We start from the raw sequence: 15,870 nt of genomic DNA on the forward strand, positions 1-15,870 counted from the left end.
AAAAGGATCAAATCATCTAAAAATAAATATAAACAAGGTAATTAAAATGTTAGGTAATGACGGGGTGGTGGTGGTTAGGGCAACAGAAAAATTAAACTATAAAGTAGAGATGACTTTCAGCTCTATGGTGACCCACAGACCCCCCGATTACACTGTGGTTTTTGAAGAGGTCCTTGATAAGGACCAAGTCATAGACTTGGTTTTTCTAGTGGTCCTTGGTCTTTACATTGTGGTCTTTGTAGTGGTCTTTGGTCTGGACCACCGATGTAGTCGTGGCTCAGGCCAGACCACCATTTTTGCAAGTACACCTATTGCCAAATCTCCAGCCTGATGGCCTGAGCTGAAAGTCCCTCACCAGAGGATGGGAGTCATCGTTTAAAATGGAGCTGGCTATTCGCTGCATCTGTCTGGTGAACAGCAACTCCAGACTCAGCCGAGACCCCCCAGTCAAGTGACTGGACCATTCAATGATCTGGGTGAGTTCCTTTCTGTGGGAGACAGAGTTTTAAACCATGACACAAGAGAAAACGCTTAAACAGATTCAATCAGATGTATCAGCATTTTTCCTAAAATCAGTGGTCATGTCTTTGGTTTTCTGTATGTTGCAACACTCAAGAGGGTGCAAGTATTTAATTAAATTAGTCTATTTTCTAAGTAAATAACTTTGAATGATAATGTTTTTAGATTTTTAAAAATATTTTAAATAAAATTATGCTATTTGAATGATCATATTACATATTTAATATATTTAAATATCTAAATAATTTAAAAAAGATGATACTGAGTTCAATAATTATTATATTAAAGGTGCTATGTGTACTAAAAGGTCAGTGTCTTTACTAAAATAACTATTGTGTTTTATTATTAGAATGAGTTATTTATATCTATTTGATGGCAGCTGCCATCTTTTATTGGACAAACAACTCTGTGTTTGAAGTGAGAGTCTCTGAACTTGAAAACTGCAGTACTGGCTTTGCTTGATGGGAGCTAGAGCACCATTTGGGTAAGTAACACCTTAAAAAGGCACCGAGAAGAAGACGGTACACGTACACAGTTTTGACTAGTTACTTGTAGTGCAGTGATCGCTGCACACAGATGAGTACTCGTCCATATCTGGAAGAATTTTGGTCACTGACTACTGACGGCCACCGTCTATTCATGATTGTGCTTGGCATTTGAAGCTATTTTTATACCAATCTTTACCACTAGATGTCAGTAATTTACACACGGTGTACCTTAAATATTGAGTTAAAGATGTTAAATTTCCTTCACTGTAATATGCAACAAAAATAGAAGAGAAATATGTAGATATTTAACTTGACAATGGCATTTGAAGAAACTGCAGAATTTAATTTTTTTTTACCATAAATATGACCAAAAGTGTCATAAGTCTCCATGACTTAAAGAAATCAATTGAATTAGACAAAATATATAATTTGGTTATTTATTTTGGGCATGCATTGTGACTTCATTGTGCATGACAGCACAGTCAAAAACAGGTTACAGCCCAAAACATTTTGTAACCTCTGTATTCAGCTGATATAATCGCATATAGGGACGGAAAGTTCTTTCACAACCACTAAAAGCAGCAAACGAAGTGCTCAGTGTTTGGATGACATGTAACATGTAACGCTGACAAATTAATAAGAAACATTCAGGAACCTCATGGTAAATAACATTAAACACAACCTAAAAGTGGACCTTTTTCTTTTAAAAACTCCCTTTAGTGTCTCAGGTGAATGTTTATAGAGGTGAATGTAATTTGACGTGCTAAATATTTCATAAGTGGTAAAAATATCTGGACGTTTCCTATCAGTATTCTGATGTCCTTGAGAAGTAGCCATTTTCAGTGATTGTTCATCAGTCTTCCACATGAGTTTTAAGGTCTTTCACTTCATTAATATTACTGAACAGCTCCAACTCTGCAATGTTGTTGTGTTTTCATATATAAACTACTCACTCCTGGTCTTTGTAAAAACATTTTACAAAAGTCTTTGACTTGGTCATTTGGAATCATTCACTAACTCTTTGTGCATCATTTTGTGTTAGAATTGACTTTGTGGCTTATGATTTTGTTGTAACATTTTACTTGCACTGATATTTCCTTTACAAAAATGATAAACTGTCCTGACCCAGATGTAATTAAGTAGGCCCAAATCATGATGCCACCACCACTTTAAAAAAAGATGGGATAAGGTTTTACATGAAAGCTGTTTCTCTGAACACATCAAGTGACTGAATACAAATTCTAGGTATGACCACTTTGAGGTCACCAGTTTGTTGCTGAACTTAATCTGTTACTAGGAAGCAAGATACTCTAATGGTATTTAAGGTTATATTTATGAAGGCAGGGTTTATAACTGTTTAAGCTTCTCTGTAAGCAGTTGTAGCTGTAATAACTCTTATTACATTTTACTTTCCAGTGCTCACAACATGTAAACAGTACACCCTTTCTGAAAATACCAAAATTTGGGAAACTACTACATACTAATGTGGTTTCATCTTATCTGCGGTGGCGGGTTTATGAATGTTTGATGGAGATCGAAGAGGGTAGCTGTGGCTACACATGTAGCTTACCATTACAATGTATGTAAAAAGTGCATGCATAATGGATTCAATGTAAAGCGCTTTGAGGGCCTGGAATAGTACCATTTAAATTGAATCTATTATCTACAAAAGGCAGTTTAAAGAGATTATTTTATATTAACATTATATGGATTCAAATACATGCAGAAGCTAAGATGCTAGCACACCTGCTACTTAAATTCCTGCAGGAAACAAATTATGCTGCTTCAAAAAAAATTATCTTCTAAATTAAATAATCTCTCTTTCTTGAGATTTTTCCTCACCGTTGTGATGAAGCCCCAGCTCAGACATGTGTTTTTCTATATTTCTCATCACTAATCATCGATTGTTATTTATCTATTTGGATGAAGTTTGAATCTATATTTAAATTTGACAAATGTAAGAACAGTTAAATAGAAAATGTCTAGTGATTCTCCTTAAACTCCAAATTATTTTCATTAAGTTAGGACAAAATTTCCCATATGTGCACATTTCCAGCAAAAGCAGCCGTAACATAATAAATCATTGTTGCTGAAAACAGGTGAAATTTTTTCACTGTACAAATTAACAGGTCAGCAAGAAATTTAAAACAAAAGAAATAACTAAACAAAACATGGACAACATGAAAAATGGTACAAGTCTTATTTGAAATAACCCAATAGGAACATCTAACCACTTTCACTGAGTCGAAGGAAACAAGACTAAAAAAAAAAGTTGATACAGACGAGGTCTTCATCCTACTAGTGACATCTTTTAATCACATTATTATGGTCCACAGCTACAGCTGATCTGAAATGCTTTTATTATAATCATGGTACAATAACAATGTTGTTAAACTATCAAGGAAAAAAAAACAAAACATTCCACCCACTTAAAATGAGAAATATTACATTAGCACAGACCCTCACAGTGACTAGCTGGAATGGCAGGCCTGATCCAGAAACAATTAATCTTTACCATCTACTTGAACTTTTAGGGTTGAGGGCTTTGTTAATAAAAACAACACACACAAACTAATGTTAAGACAATATGGCCCCTTTCATCATATTCTCTATTGTTCTTTCATGTTTAAACATAGAACAATAAAAAAATATTGATCCCTTATATTGGCAGCTGAGGTGATGGTAAAGAAATGCTTCTGATGCAGATGAAAAAAAAAAAAAAGAATCACGTCACGTAAAATGAGAAGAAGCTGGATGAGCCCTGATGTCCAACAAATGGAGAAAAAAAGCAGCAAGTCCAAAAAACTGCAGCTTAGCCAGAGCATCCTCTGCATCCACAGTGGGTGCATTCAATGATTCTTCCCTGCAGACAAGACAGATTTTTCTCATTTCATCTCAGACTTCTATTCATGATGGTTCAATTGTTTATTTCAGTACAAAATAGCTGAAATTTAGTCAGACTTACAACTTCCAGCTTGCTCTTCGGGACTCTGCAGATGCAGTTTGTTCCAAAGTTGGTGTCTCGTGTTTGGATGCAGCGCAGGCAGCACAGGTTCTCGTAGCCTTGCTTCTTCCACTTGGCGATCAGATTCTTGTCTGCATAACCTTCCTTTATACAGTACTCATATAACTCTGTCAGGAAACAGAACGCAATTTTGGCATCAACTACAACAATTTAGTTTGTAAATAAGTTTAAAAATGTGTATTCATGCGCCAAGGCAAAAACAGAAAATGAGATAATAAACCCCACGCCCATTAAGTTCACTAACTCAGATCTGTGAGAAATTTGCTGCCCACTTCAAAGGCAAGATTGACAACATCAGATTAAACCTTGTCTCTTATCAGAACCCACATTTGACCCCGTCACAATGTATGCTTTTAATAGAAGAAACACTGCAGAATTTTATCCTGGTTAATGCTGAGATGGTAAATAAAACTATTTTAAAATTAAACACAACCACATGCATTTTAGATCCCATCCCCACTTCTCTTTTTAAATCAGTCTGTGGCTCTTTAATTGAGAAACTTCTGCACATCCTAAATTGCTCTCGTCATACAGGGGTCTTTCCAGCGGCTCTTAAGAGAGCTGCAGTTAGGCCCCTTCTGAAGAAGAGCACTTCGGATGCATCCATTTTTAGTAACTACAAACCTGTGTCCAATCTCTCATTTTTAAGTTTTAGAGAGAGAGAGAGAGAGAGAGAGAGATTTAAGCAGCTAAATGATTTTATGATAACTTATAATGTATTTGGAAAAATTCCAGTCTGGTTTTAGAGAGCGACACAGTGAGGAGGCAGAAGTGGTCAACATTTTAAATGACCTCAGTACCAACAGGGACCAGAAGAAACTGTTTAAAAGAATGGAGAATAGGCAGCACTGACATCAAGCAGAACTAACACAGACTAATGGCGATTGGACTCTCAGGCACAGTTCCTCTCAGAGCTACAAACTGATTCTGCACCCTGCGCTTTTCAACATTTACACGCTGCCTCTGGGTGATATCATCAGGACACATGGCATAAACTTCCACAGCTATGCTGATGACACACAGCTTTATGTTGCCGTGTCTCCTGATGACACCAAACCAACTGATGCCCTTTTTAACTGTGTGGTAGCAAGCTACCTCCAGCTCAGCCAGGAAAGGCTGAGGTTTTAGTTAATGGCATTGGAGAAGCTAAACAACAGATTTTATTGTTTTGTTGTTTTAACTCTTACATATACTTTTATACAAGCTGCTCCTATTTATTATTATTATTATTATTATTATTATTATTAGTTTATTTGATCACTTTTAAATTGAACTTCCCAGTGTATTCCATTTAATTATTGTGATCCTCCATGCCGGGGGCTATGCCTGCTCGGTCTGCAGGTTCACTACTGCGGTGATCACCCTCGTCTCGGGGGTTGATGCCGTTCAACACTGCTTCAAAGAGGTTGTGGTGTGGGACCTGGCCAACCATGATCTGGGTGGGTCCTGTGGTGGTGGCCTCTGTGGCCGTGGGTGGGGGTGCCCCTGGTGTGGACAGATCCCCAAGATATCGCTTCCTCATAGCAGCATTACGAATGATATTGGGGACTGGGGTTTGTCTGTGGGGTATAGGATTAGTGGTTGGGTAGGTAGGTGGGGTGCTTTGTGTGGTTTTACCTGTGTGAATGTGTGAGAGAATGATTTAATATGTTTTTGTTTTTAATTTGGTTGAGTTATATGCTTGAGTCTGACAAAGCTTATATTTATTTCTGTTTTGTTGATCTTAAGTTGTTATTGTTGTGTAAAGCACTTTGTGCTGCTCTTATGTATGAAAAGTGCTATATAAATACATTCTGTCACTAAACATGTTATACTAAATCCTGAACATAAAAACCACTTCAATAAAGGCCTGTAAAATATAGAAATCATAAAATAGTGCTCATTTGCACAACATATACTTTAACATTTTTTTGTATATTGCATATTAGTTACAAACTCATGATGATGATGATGATCATGAAGACTGGTTAAAAAAGACTAAAGACACTACAATGAAGAGGGATACGTTAAACATTTCCTCTGGCTCTTACTACCTCTGCTGATGGCTTTCCGTTTGTAGAAGAGATCGAAGATGTATCGACTGCGCTGATGATGTAGCCTGAAAATTGGCCAAAGAGACTCCACCTTTCGCTTCCCTTCGTGAGGCTCTGTTTCAGCTGGGACACATGGGAAAACCAGGAAAGTTAAAATTAGATACTGATACCTTAACAGTGGTGCCAGAGAAACTGGTGTCACTTCTGATTAAATGTCTTTTATTAAAATTCATGAATATGGAAACAATATCCTGGAATTTGGTAAGTTACTAATATCAAGTCTTAATGTCTGGACCTCAGTTGATTGGGGAAACGCCGACTCTAAATATTTTGACAGCGTTTTGATAAGTGACTGCAATACATCTGAATATAGAGACTTTTTTTATTTATTTTATTTGAAAGCCCGTTGTTATGAGGCCACTGTCGGTTTACGTACTTTTACACACGTGTGTTAAACATAGGTCATGCCTACAGATGGCAAAAAAATATATAATCCACAAAAATTTACATGAAATATACGTTTGTATAGGACTCAACAACGACGTTATTATATCACCTTATATATATCAATTGGTAATGGCGGTTTCACATAAGTCAACATAAGCCATTTATAAACAAAAAAGCACAACAAAGATCAGTCTTAGCAGTAAACAAACAAACAAATAAATAAAAATCCCCACGCACGGTGCTTGCTGCCCGTAGGTAATGTTGTGACGAGGATCCGGAAAATAACTTCTACCGACTTACCTTCTCTCATCTTCTGATCTAGCTCATCCAAAGTAGGCTCAATTAGCTCCCATCCGTCTGGTGGCGGTTTTCGACTCCTTTTTACTTTAGGCATATTTTGTCGGTTAAGTAAAAATCTCAACAAAAGCTTCTGGTGTTGTCGTTCTCTGAAAGCCTTTTACAGCGCGCAAATTTGACGTCACCGGGGTGGGGGTCATCTAATTTTGTTGTCTCTTCAATGACCTCACCACACTAAATATACACTTTTATTTATGTATTGAATAAAAAAAAATGGCCCTATTTGATACCATTTTAAAGTATATAAATATTTATTTTTGTAGAAAAAATAAATACGTTTGCAAAGAGGAAAAATCCTGTAAATCAACACCTTTTGCCGTTCTTGGCTTGTTGCATCACTTTAGCGCACTAGCATGTTGCCTTAGCATAAAAGAAGTAATTTGATTTTACTGAGCATCATGACTATCGATATTGACATAATTTGCTATTGATTTTTTGAAAAATGTCTTTTATGTTTATTTTATTTAAACAAATTTGGTCCCTAACTGTTTGATTACTGCCTCAAACTTGAGATTTTTCGACAGGCACCTCGTACAACCTCTCTGCTGTTGTACGTGATTCCGAGTTTAGCCAGCTGAGGTTCTGCTGACACTTTTACACATTTTTTCGTCAGCATTTACTTACAACAATTTAACAGAAGCTTCGTTTGTCATAATGCCCAAAGGAGGTAAGAATAACCGTAAAACTTTATTTACTGTGCTGAAACCAATTTAGCTACATCTGTTAGCCTGCTGTTAGCGAGTCAATAACAGGTAACGATCCAAGCGTCATACTGTTCTGTATAGACTATTACCTTAAATGACAGTTCTTTAAATTGTGTTATCAAGACAGCGCTGACAATCTGTTTATAAACTAATGTTCTTCATTAGACACCTGTCTATTTGTTGTTCTCTAACTCTCTTTTACAAAGTGTAATTAGATCAAATTGTGGTATGAATTTTCTGTAAATCTTGATTATTGTTTTAGGGAAGAAAGGTGGCCACAAAGGTCGCATGCGGACGTACACCAGCCCCGAGGAGATTGATGCTCAGATGAAGGCAGAAAAGGAGAGAAAAAAGGTTAGTGAAGGGGTGTTCATCCAGAGGCTGTCACACAACAAGGCCTGTGCTCCTCATAATGCAGCAGATGTTTGTTGTTGTTGTTGTTGTTGTTTTCCATGACTGCAGACTTTGACTATTGATTGATTTTACAGAAGGGATTCTGTAAGATTAGAAACCAAAATTAGGACTGCTAATAAATACCGTCCTAACCATTCAGCCACACAGGCAGTGTTTTAAATAGATGGATTTGTGACTAAGTTTGATGTTTGTATGTATGCCCAATCACACTTGGGTGTGCTTTACTTTGATGTCTTTGATAACTTTCTCATGTGTCTCTGCCTGTTGTGGATCATATATGTTATAGCATGAACAAGAAGAGGGTGAGGAGGATGGAGCGGGACAGAAAGACACAGCAGAGGAGAAGCTACCGGGATCTGGTTCAGAAGAAAGTGATGATGAAGATTCCCAGGTACTGTTTGTGTCACACCTTTGTTCTGTTATCACACACACAGTTGATATTAAGTATAAATTAGTAAAGTGGTATTTAATGGGTACACATGGAACATTTTGTTGCTTTGTTGGCAGTTTCTTATTATTGTAGTTGTTTCAGTGCTTGCCTTATATAATATGAGCTGCTGTAATATATTTGCAGAGGAGAAGAGCTGGCGTGGAGGGCTTGATAGAAATCGAGAACCCCAACAGACTGGCTCAAAAATCCAAGAAGGTGACGCAGATTGAGTTAGATGAGCCAAAGCAATTATCAAGGAGAGAGAGGTGTGTGTTTTCAGCCAGTGCATGTTGTAGCTGTATTAAATGGGAGTTGCATTTGAATACAGTATTCATTGTGCAGTATACCCTGTGCTTGAAGAATTATTTTTCCTGCTACAAATTGTTTATTAGTGACTTTCCACATGTCATTTTCTCCACCTTGATACGCACACCCTTGTACAGAGAGGAGATTGAGAAGCAGAAAGCAAAGGAGCGTTACATGAAGATGCATTTGGCAGGGAAGACAGACCAGGCCAAGGCTGACCTTGCTCGCCTCGCTATTATCAGGAAACAGAGAGAGGAGGCAGCAAAAAAGAAAGAAGAGGAGAAGAAAGGTGAGTAGCCACAGCCAGATCTCCATAATGACCTGCAAAATCTCTGTTTTTACTCTAAAGATCTTTTCTTTTATATCTGTTTACACGGTCTCTGGTCACCTCTTCAAAATAGCTAATTAATGATTAGTTATAAAAAAGTTTCTACACTGACTTTCAGCTAAGAGACTTTAATGAAGTTCTCAGCCTTGAGTTATCGTAATTAAGAATGATGTTTCGTGGTATTTAAATTTTTTAAACAGTGCTCAATATTGTAACGCAGAAACCCAATTTTTAATGCATAGTTTCATTTTAATTAACTTGATTGACTTTAATTTACCATATAAACCCCTGGCATTAGAAGTAAACACTAGACACTACTTTAATATCTTTAACAATACATTAAAATCAATCTAGAATTAGATTTAGCTGAGACCTGTGTGGCTGTCCAGGCACAGTTTACCGATGCTTGCACTTGTGTGTCTGCTGGCATACATTGAATAGGATGATCTGCACATCATTTAAACAGTGTATTTATCGATGCAAACAGCAAATACTCTGCTCCATTCCAATCAACTGTACGACTAATACAAACACAACAGAGATATCTTATTTAGAAACTGTGCCGTTTCAAACAAATGATTTAAGTCAAAGTACATGCTTAATGCTGAGATTTTCAAACCTGGGTATTAGATTTTATTTTTTAGTAAAGAATGCCTGCATGCAAGTCTGTAACTGAACTGTTACTGGACTGATGCAAACAGCATCCTGATTCTTTTAGGAAGTCGTGATGTAAAATGGTTAAGAACCAGTTGCTTAATTTGTTACATGCCAAGCTCTAAATTGACCTACAGATAACCCACTGGTATCATTATTTCTCTTTGGTATTAGTATTCTTTGGTATTGTTACCTGAGAGAAAATAGTTAAAGACAATTAAGATAATGTACTTTGACAGATCCACCCTTAAAGGTTCAATCCAAACAGAATCATACATAATTGCAACATTGCAAAAAGCACAATAACAGCTAATTTTGGTGTTACATTAGATAAACATTTACGTCAATTAACCAAACTGCTGTACATTTACCTTTACTTTAGTGTAAAAAGCTTGTGCTTTTCCTGCAGGCGGTGGAATGTGTTTAGTGTATTTCCTCCCTTCTCTGCAACCTTTTATGTCATGCTTTACTGCCTGGTGAATTGCCCACAGCTGTGGGCCTCTGAGCAATGCCCTTAACTCCTAACTGCTCTCTGGAAAAATGGCTACCCAAAGCTCCTAGTTTTTTTTAATACCCAAAAAGTCCTACAAGAATGACTTAATCCATTTGGTTGGAGGTAATAAGTTTTCCTCTGCCATGCTGTCCCACAGAGACACGCCTCTTCTGCAATTTAAACAGAACAAAACAAAGCAACACAAGCACCAACGCGCAGATGTGGTTTAACTTTGTTTTTGTTCCATGCAGATGTTGCTCTGATCTGTCGTTATAGTTGATAGTGATGATACTGAGGGATCTTTATCATTAATTAATCAAGGCATTTAATACTTTAATAATTTAATAATTATGTTGTGAAATTAAGTAATCGTGACATTCCTATTACTGACAAATATTTTCCTACTGTCTCTTCTATAGAGATTTGGCCCAGTTCTGCTGCCTCACAGCAGTTTTTTTCATGAATAATCTAATGACTAGACAAACAGTTCAAAGTAGTGGTTTCAATGTTTGCTTATTTTCTTTAATTTCATATATGAACGCTGCTGCTTGTCATATTAGTAGTTCTACCAGCAGAAAAATGTGATTCATTACTAACTAAATAAGTCATTTTACAGATCAGATGTGGTTTTTCCGTGATATGGAACTGCATAGTATAACGCAGCACATCTTCTCACTACTACTTTGTTTTGCCATTTTTCATTGTGGGCTGCATTGACTGTTTCTCAGTGCAGCATGTGTGAATGGGAACTTACACAGATGAGACACACATCCTCACAGCCTATGTGTTCATGATATCATGATTCAGTTTTTATCTAAAAAACGTAGAGTCAGGAGTAAAGGGGAGTACAGAGTGATTATCACACTGAGTTCACGATAGACTTAGTGTGCATTCACACCAGCCCTTCTGATTCGAATCCTAGATCGGAAAGTCCAGTAGATTTGAGGAGACTTGAATGCACAAACTAACTCTGTGTTTCAAACTAACTGATGCAGATCAAAGAAGGGAACTTTTCTCACCTACAAACTTAGGTTTTAGTCCACTTCAAGTGAACCAAATGCAGGAAGCAGACTGCAATGCGAAGGGTTTTGTAGGTTCAATGCAGGGCATTGTGGGTGAACACAACCAAAACATGTATGAGCGTAGGACAACAGCCAAGGCTTGTGATCAGACGTGGAAGAATGCAGAAAAAGTTCTCATAAAAAAGTGGTCAACCCAGGACCGCTGGGACTTTATGCACCTCCATGTTCTGCTCTCATGTGGTGGAGGCAGAGGTTGTCCTGCATTAACCAATAGAAACAAAAACAGTTCTGCGCAGATATCATACGATACCATGTAATGGAAAAGCACCACACATCATACATAGTTATCAATCTTTAATCTCTTAATGTCTGTGCATGTAATGTATGTGGTGTGCACACATCTCTAGCTGGACACTGTTTCTTAGGAAGTTAATTGAGTGTTTAATTGGCTAATTGGGTGGGTTTTTTTTTATTTCCAAAAACCACCCATTGATCGACCGGCCAGTTAAATCGGACATTTATAGCCCTTGTCAAAATAATTATAATTGTCCGGAGTTTTGCCAATTAAACGCCGATATATTCTTAATTATTCATAAAACAGTGCTGTTAAGTGGCGGGAGTCGTGCAGAATGATGTTGTTGCACCGTTTGTCCACTAGATGGAGCTCTGGCTCCATTCAATCCTCAATCCTCCCCGCTGTCGGTAACTACAGCGGTAGCTACAGCCAGGCAACACTACAGGGGTAGGCAGAGCTGAGCTTGACAACAGGTACATTTATAACAACATTAAATTAAGAATGACTCATCGTGTCTCCAGTTTCAGTTTAACTCTTGGTGCCATGTGTCATGATAGTGACCCATGCTTCATTGCGTCGGTCATGATTTTCATTTACGTTGCATTGCTAAAGTAGCTTAAGTTACTCCATGTCTATTTATGTTAGCAATCATAGATATATACACATGTATATATGGTTAGCAATAACATCGCTGTGGTTATCCCAACCTAGCATAGCGTAAGCTAACAGTTTAAAAGCAGTAACTGTAGAAATAACATAAGATGTACTAAATATTTGAGACTACAGAATGAGCGTAGGGAGGTGGGGAAAAGTTAAAATGATGAAAATTACTCTGTCTTCAGCAACTGTTTTGATGTCCTGTCACATCTAGTTTTACTTTGTCAGAAAATACCAGAACATGACACAGGCCATAACAGCAGCTCACTGTGTTGTTGTAGAATAACATAAGTGCCTGACTAGTTGTGACCATTATATGTTTAAAATGCAACTCTGTCAAAGATGATGTGTTTTGACATCTAAGAAAGAGTCTATGGTTTTTATTTCGGTTCATATGAGACATGATTTCATGGCAAAGAAAATAATGGAGTAAAGAAAATGTAATTTAACTTTAAAAGGCATCAGAGGACTGCTTAAATATTATTTTGCTAGTAACTTCACTCATATTGCTTATATATAGCATACACCTATGGCCTAAATCTAAAGATATATTCATCAGTATAACTGGTAGCTATATAAATGCATGCTCCATAGAAAGAATAATTCACTATGAAAATTTAAAATAAAAGAAATTAAAATTATTTCATTCATGCGTATTTTTTAAATTAATCGGCTGATTAATCGGTTATCAGATTTTTTTTTCTGCCAAATATCGGAATCAGCTTTAACCTAAAAAAATTAGCTCTGAATTTGCACCCTTCTAAAGAAATAATTTGTCACAGGCTTAAAGTCAGAAAAAAAGAGTGACAATTATCTTGACTTGAGTTCATCTCAAACACAGAGGAAGCTGAGCTGGCCTTAGAAAACATGTGGTTGGGAGATCCAGCTGCAGTTTAGATTATTCTAGATCAGTGGTTCTCAACCTGTTTCTCCTGTGGACCAAAAAGTTGTTGACCCCCTGCCCATCCCGTGTTAAATTAAACCTGCTTTTATGCTTTTATTAATTGCGTCACACCAAATAACTAAATGATGACTTCTGGTTGAATTCTTTTCTTTTATGAAACTAAATTAAAGGTAATTATCAACATATAGCCTTACTTTTTTCTCTCTCTCTCTCTTCCCAAAATATGGACGAATCGACTGCACTGTGGCTTTTCTCAAACACGTCTCAATGAAATGGTGCAAAGTTTGTGTTTTTGGGCTCCCAGAGTACTGGTTTCATGTCAATGAAACACCCAAATGATAAAAAAAACTTAAGTGAATACACCTCAACTCCACTTGGCCTTAATTTAAGTCACACTGGCTCTGAACAGTTAGAGCCTCAGGGACCACCTGTGCTCTTTGGCGAATCCCCTTGGGGGTCCTCGGACCCCAGGTTTGCAACCACTGCTTTAGGACTTTGATGAATAGCTGTAAAACGTAGTTTTATTGGTGGGATGGAGGGTAAATTTGTGAAGTCTGATTATTACACCACATATTTTCCATGCACGTGCATGTTTCTTAGGGCAGAAGAGAGTTGTGCATGCGTGACCATGTGCAATCAGAAGTGACATGCCGGTTAGATTCTGATTTGTGATATACAAAAAGGGTGGTTCCACTGCTTTTTTGGGGACCTTGACCACATTAGACCAGGTCCTGCTAAAAAAAACTACCAAACTTAGACTGTTCAGATCCGGACTGAATTATTCTACAGAGCATGAAGATTTGTTAACATGTTGTTCGGTATATGATTTGTAAAACCTTTTATTCTGTTTGTGAAAATGCAAATAAGGGGTAATATGTGATGACCTGTTTTAATAATGATCTGTTTTAAAATGTTTGCTCTCTAAACAAAATAAAATAACTTTTTATTTAGAGAGCACTTTTCATGCACAAAGCAACACAACGTGCTGTCCATAATAAAAACAAATTATGCATATTAAAAACTAAATTTAAAAGCCTTCACACATCAAAGAATATGACAAAAAATAAAAAGATACAATCGCGTACAAACTCACACACATACAAACAAAGCACATGTACACTCCGCCCATACCCCATTCTGTACAAACATGAACTCCCATCACTAATAACTGTCTCTGAACTGAAAGTAAATATAAAAATAATAATAAAATGAAAACAACTGGCTTGATGCTGCTGTGAGGAAAAAATATCTTGGGGATCCAGTCACACCGGAAGCCAGCCCACCCATGACCACAGAGGGCACCACCACAGGAACCACTCAGGTCAAGACAGGCTGGGGTCCACACATCACAGCCACAGGACTGCAGTGCAGGACCCCCAGCCACCCAGACAAGGGCAGTCACCATGGCAACAAACCTGCAGGTAGAGCTACCGGTGTGAAGGATCCCCAGGAGGAAAACACTGGAGTTAAAAAGTAAAGACAAGAATAAATAAACTTATATACAATAGGGAACTTACAAGAGTGACAAGAATAAAAATACAGGTAAAGGAGTTCAGGAAAATATATAAATAAATAAAGGTGTTTATAAAAACTTTACTTGGGTAAAAATAAAGCAATAAACAGTAAAACAATAAAACAGAAAGCCATATAAATGGGTGGTAAGAATAATGAAAGAATATATGATTAAATAAGCAAAAATCTAGAACAATAACAAATAAAATGCAGCTATAAGCTAAGCTAAAAAAAAAAGGTCTTGTGCCTGTTTTTACAAACAACAACAGTCTCTGCAGCCCTGAGGGTCTCTGGCAGGCTGTTCTGCAGTCGAGGCCCGTAGTGGTGGAACGAGGCCTCACCATAAGTGTTGGTTCTGACTTTGGAAACGACTAAGAGCCGGTACGAGGGAATCTCAGGGTCCGTGAAGGTTCATAATCTAAAAGCAGTTTTGATAAATAAGAAGGCCCAAAACCATTAAGACAATTATAAACAACTAAAAGAGCCTTAAAATCGTTCCTGAAATGCACAGGGAGCAAGTCTAGTCTTTTATTGGAATAGTAATTAGCATGCGTAGTTTAAGACTAACATGTCACCTAATCAGCTCTACATGCCACTGTATACATATCTTGACATAGTAGTATGACCAGCTGATTTTGTGTTTGTCTTTTATTTCTCCTACAGCAAAAGAAGCAGCGGCAGCAGCAGCTCGAGGAATAAACTCCCTCTCAATGAAATGATGCAGAGTATTTATCAGAAGCATTTTCACTTGTTTGTGGACTGGCACAGTATATATTTGACTATTTTTAAAGGAAGAGCTATGAAGAGTATTTGACATTACTTTAACTATGAACATTTGGGAAATGATTGAGAAGACACCAGTGGAGAGGGATTGTGTATATTTTGGCATGGAGTAACGGCCTCTATCCCTCCAGGAACTAAAGCTACAAATGAGAATACAGTGATCTTCACATACAGTTGGAATGAACTCCTTGATATTAATCTTGCTATTCTTTTCATTGAACAGTTCTGACTTTGTTAACTAAGCATTGCCACTGTTTTTTGAGGGATCTTGCATTGTATATAACCGACTCACGGAAATATTTCTGATTAATATGATGGAAACCAATCAAATGTGTCAGTTCATTTATTTGCTTGTTTTCCTGACAGAAACCTGTGATATCAGTCTGAATCAGACACAACTGTAAACGCATTACACTGTTTCCAGCTTTTTCAGTCTGCCCCACGCAGTGGGCTGATTGTGAAGTGAGAAAATCAAACAGCTGATCTGGTTTTGGTTTAC

General features: G+C 37.2%; 2 protein-coding genes across 2 annotated transcripts; one reads left to right on the top strand and one right to left on the bottom strand.

Annotated features, from left to right (window-relative positions):
- Window positions 1-3,296: 3,296 nt before the first annotated feature.
- Window positions 3,297-6,999, bottom strand: bud31 (BUD31 homolog). The gene is made up of 4 exons (XM_042009231.1): window positions 6,813-6,999; window positions 6,066-6,188; window positions 3,973-4,139; window positions 3,297-3,870 (listed from the first exon to the last, which is right to left on the bottom strand). The coding sequence occupies exons 1-4, from the start codon at window positions 6,904-6,906 to the stop codon at window positions 3,820-3,822; spliced, it is 435 nt and encodes a 144-aa protein (XP_041865165.1). The 5' UTR covers window positions 6,907-6,999; the 3' UTR covers window positions 3,297-3,819.
- A 404-nt stretch (window positions 7,000-7,403) lies between these two features.
- Window positions 7,404-15,312, top strand: pdap1b (pdgfa associated protein 1b). Its single transcript, XM_042009049.1, has 6 exons — window positions 7,404-7,536; window positions 7,836-7,927; window positions 8,274-8,378; window positions 8,562-8,683; window positions 8,861-9,012; window positions 15,252-15,312. The coding sequence occupies exons 1-6, from the start codon at window positions 7,524-7,526 to the stop codon at window positions 15,305-15,307; spliced, it is 540 nt and encodes a 179-aa protein (XP_041864983.1). The 5' UTR covers window positions 7,404-7,523; the 3' UTR covers window positions 15,308-15,312.
- The last annotated feature ends 558 nt before the right edge of the window (window positions 15,313-15,870 follow it).

The sequence above is a fragment of the Melanotaenia boesemani genome, chromosome 2 (genome assembly GCF_017639745.1).
Source record: "Melanotaenia boesemani isolate fMelBoe1 chromosome 2, fMelBoe1.pri, whole genome shotgun sequence".
Lineage (NCBI taxonomy): Eukaryota > Metazoa > Chordata > Actinopteri > Atheriniformes > Melanotaeniidae > Melanotaenia > Melanotaenia boesemani.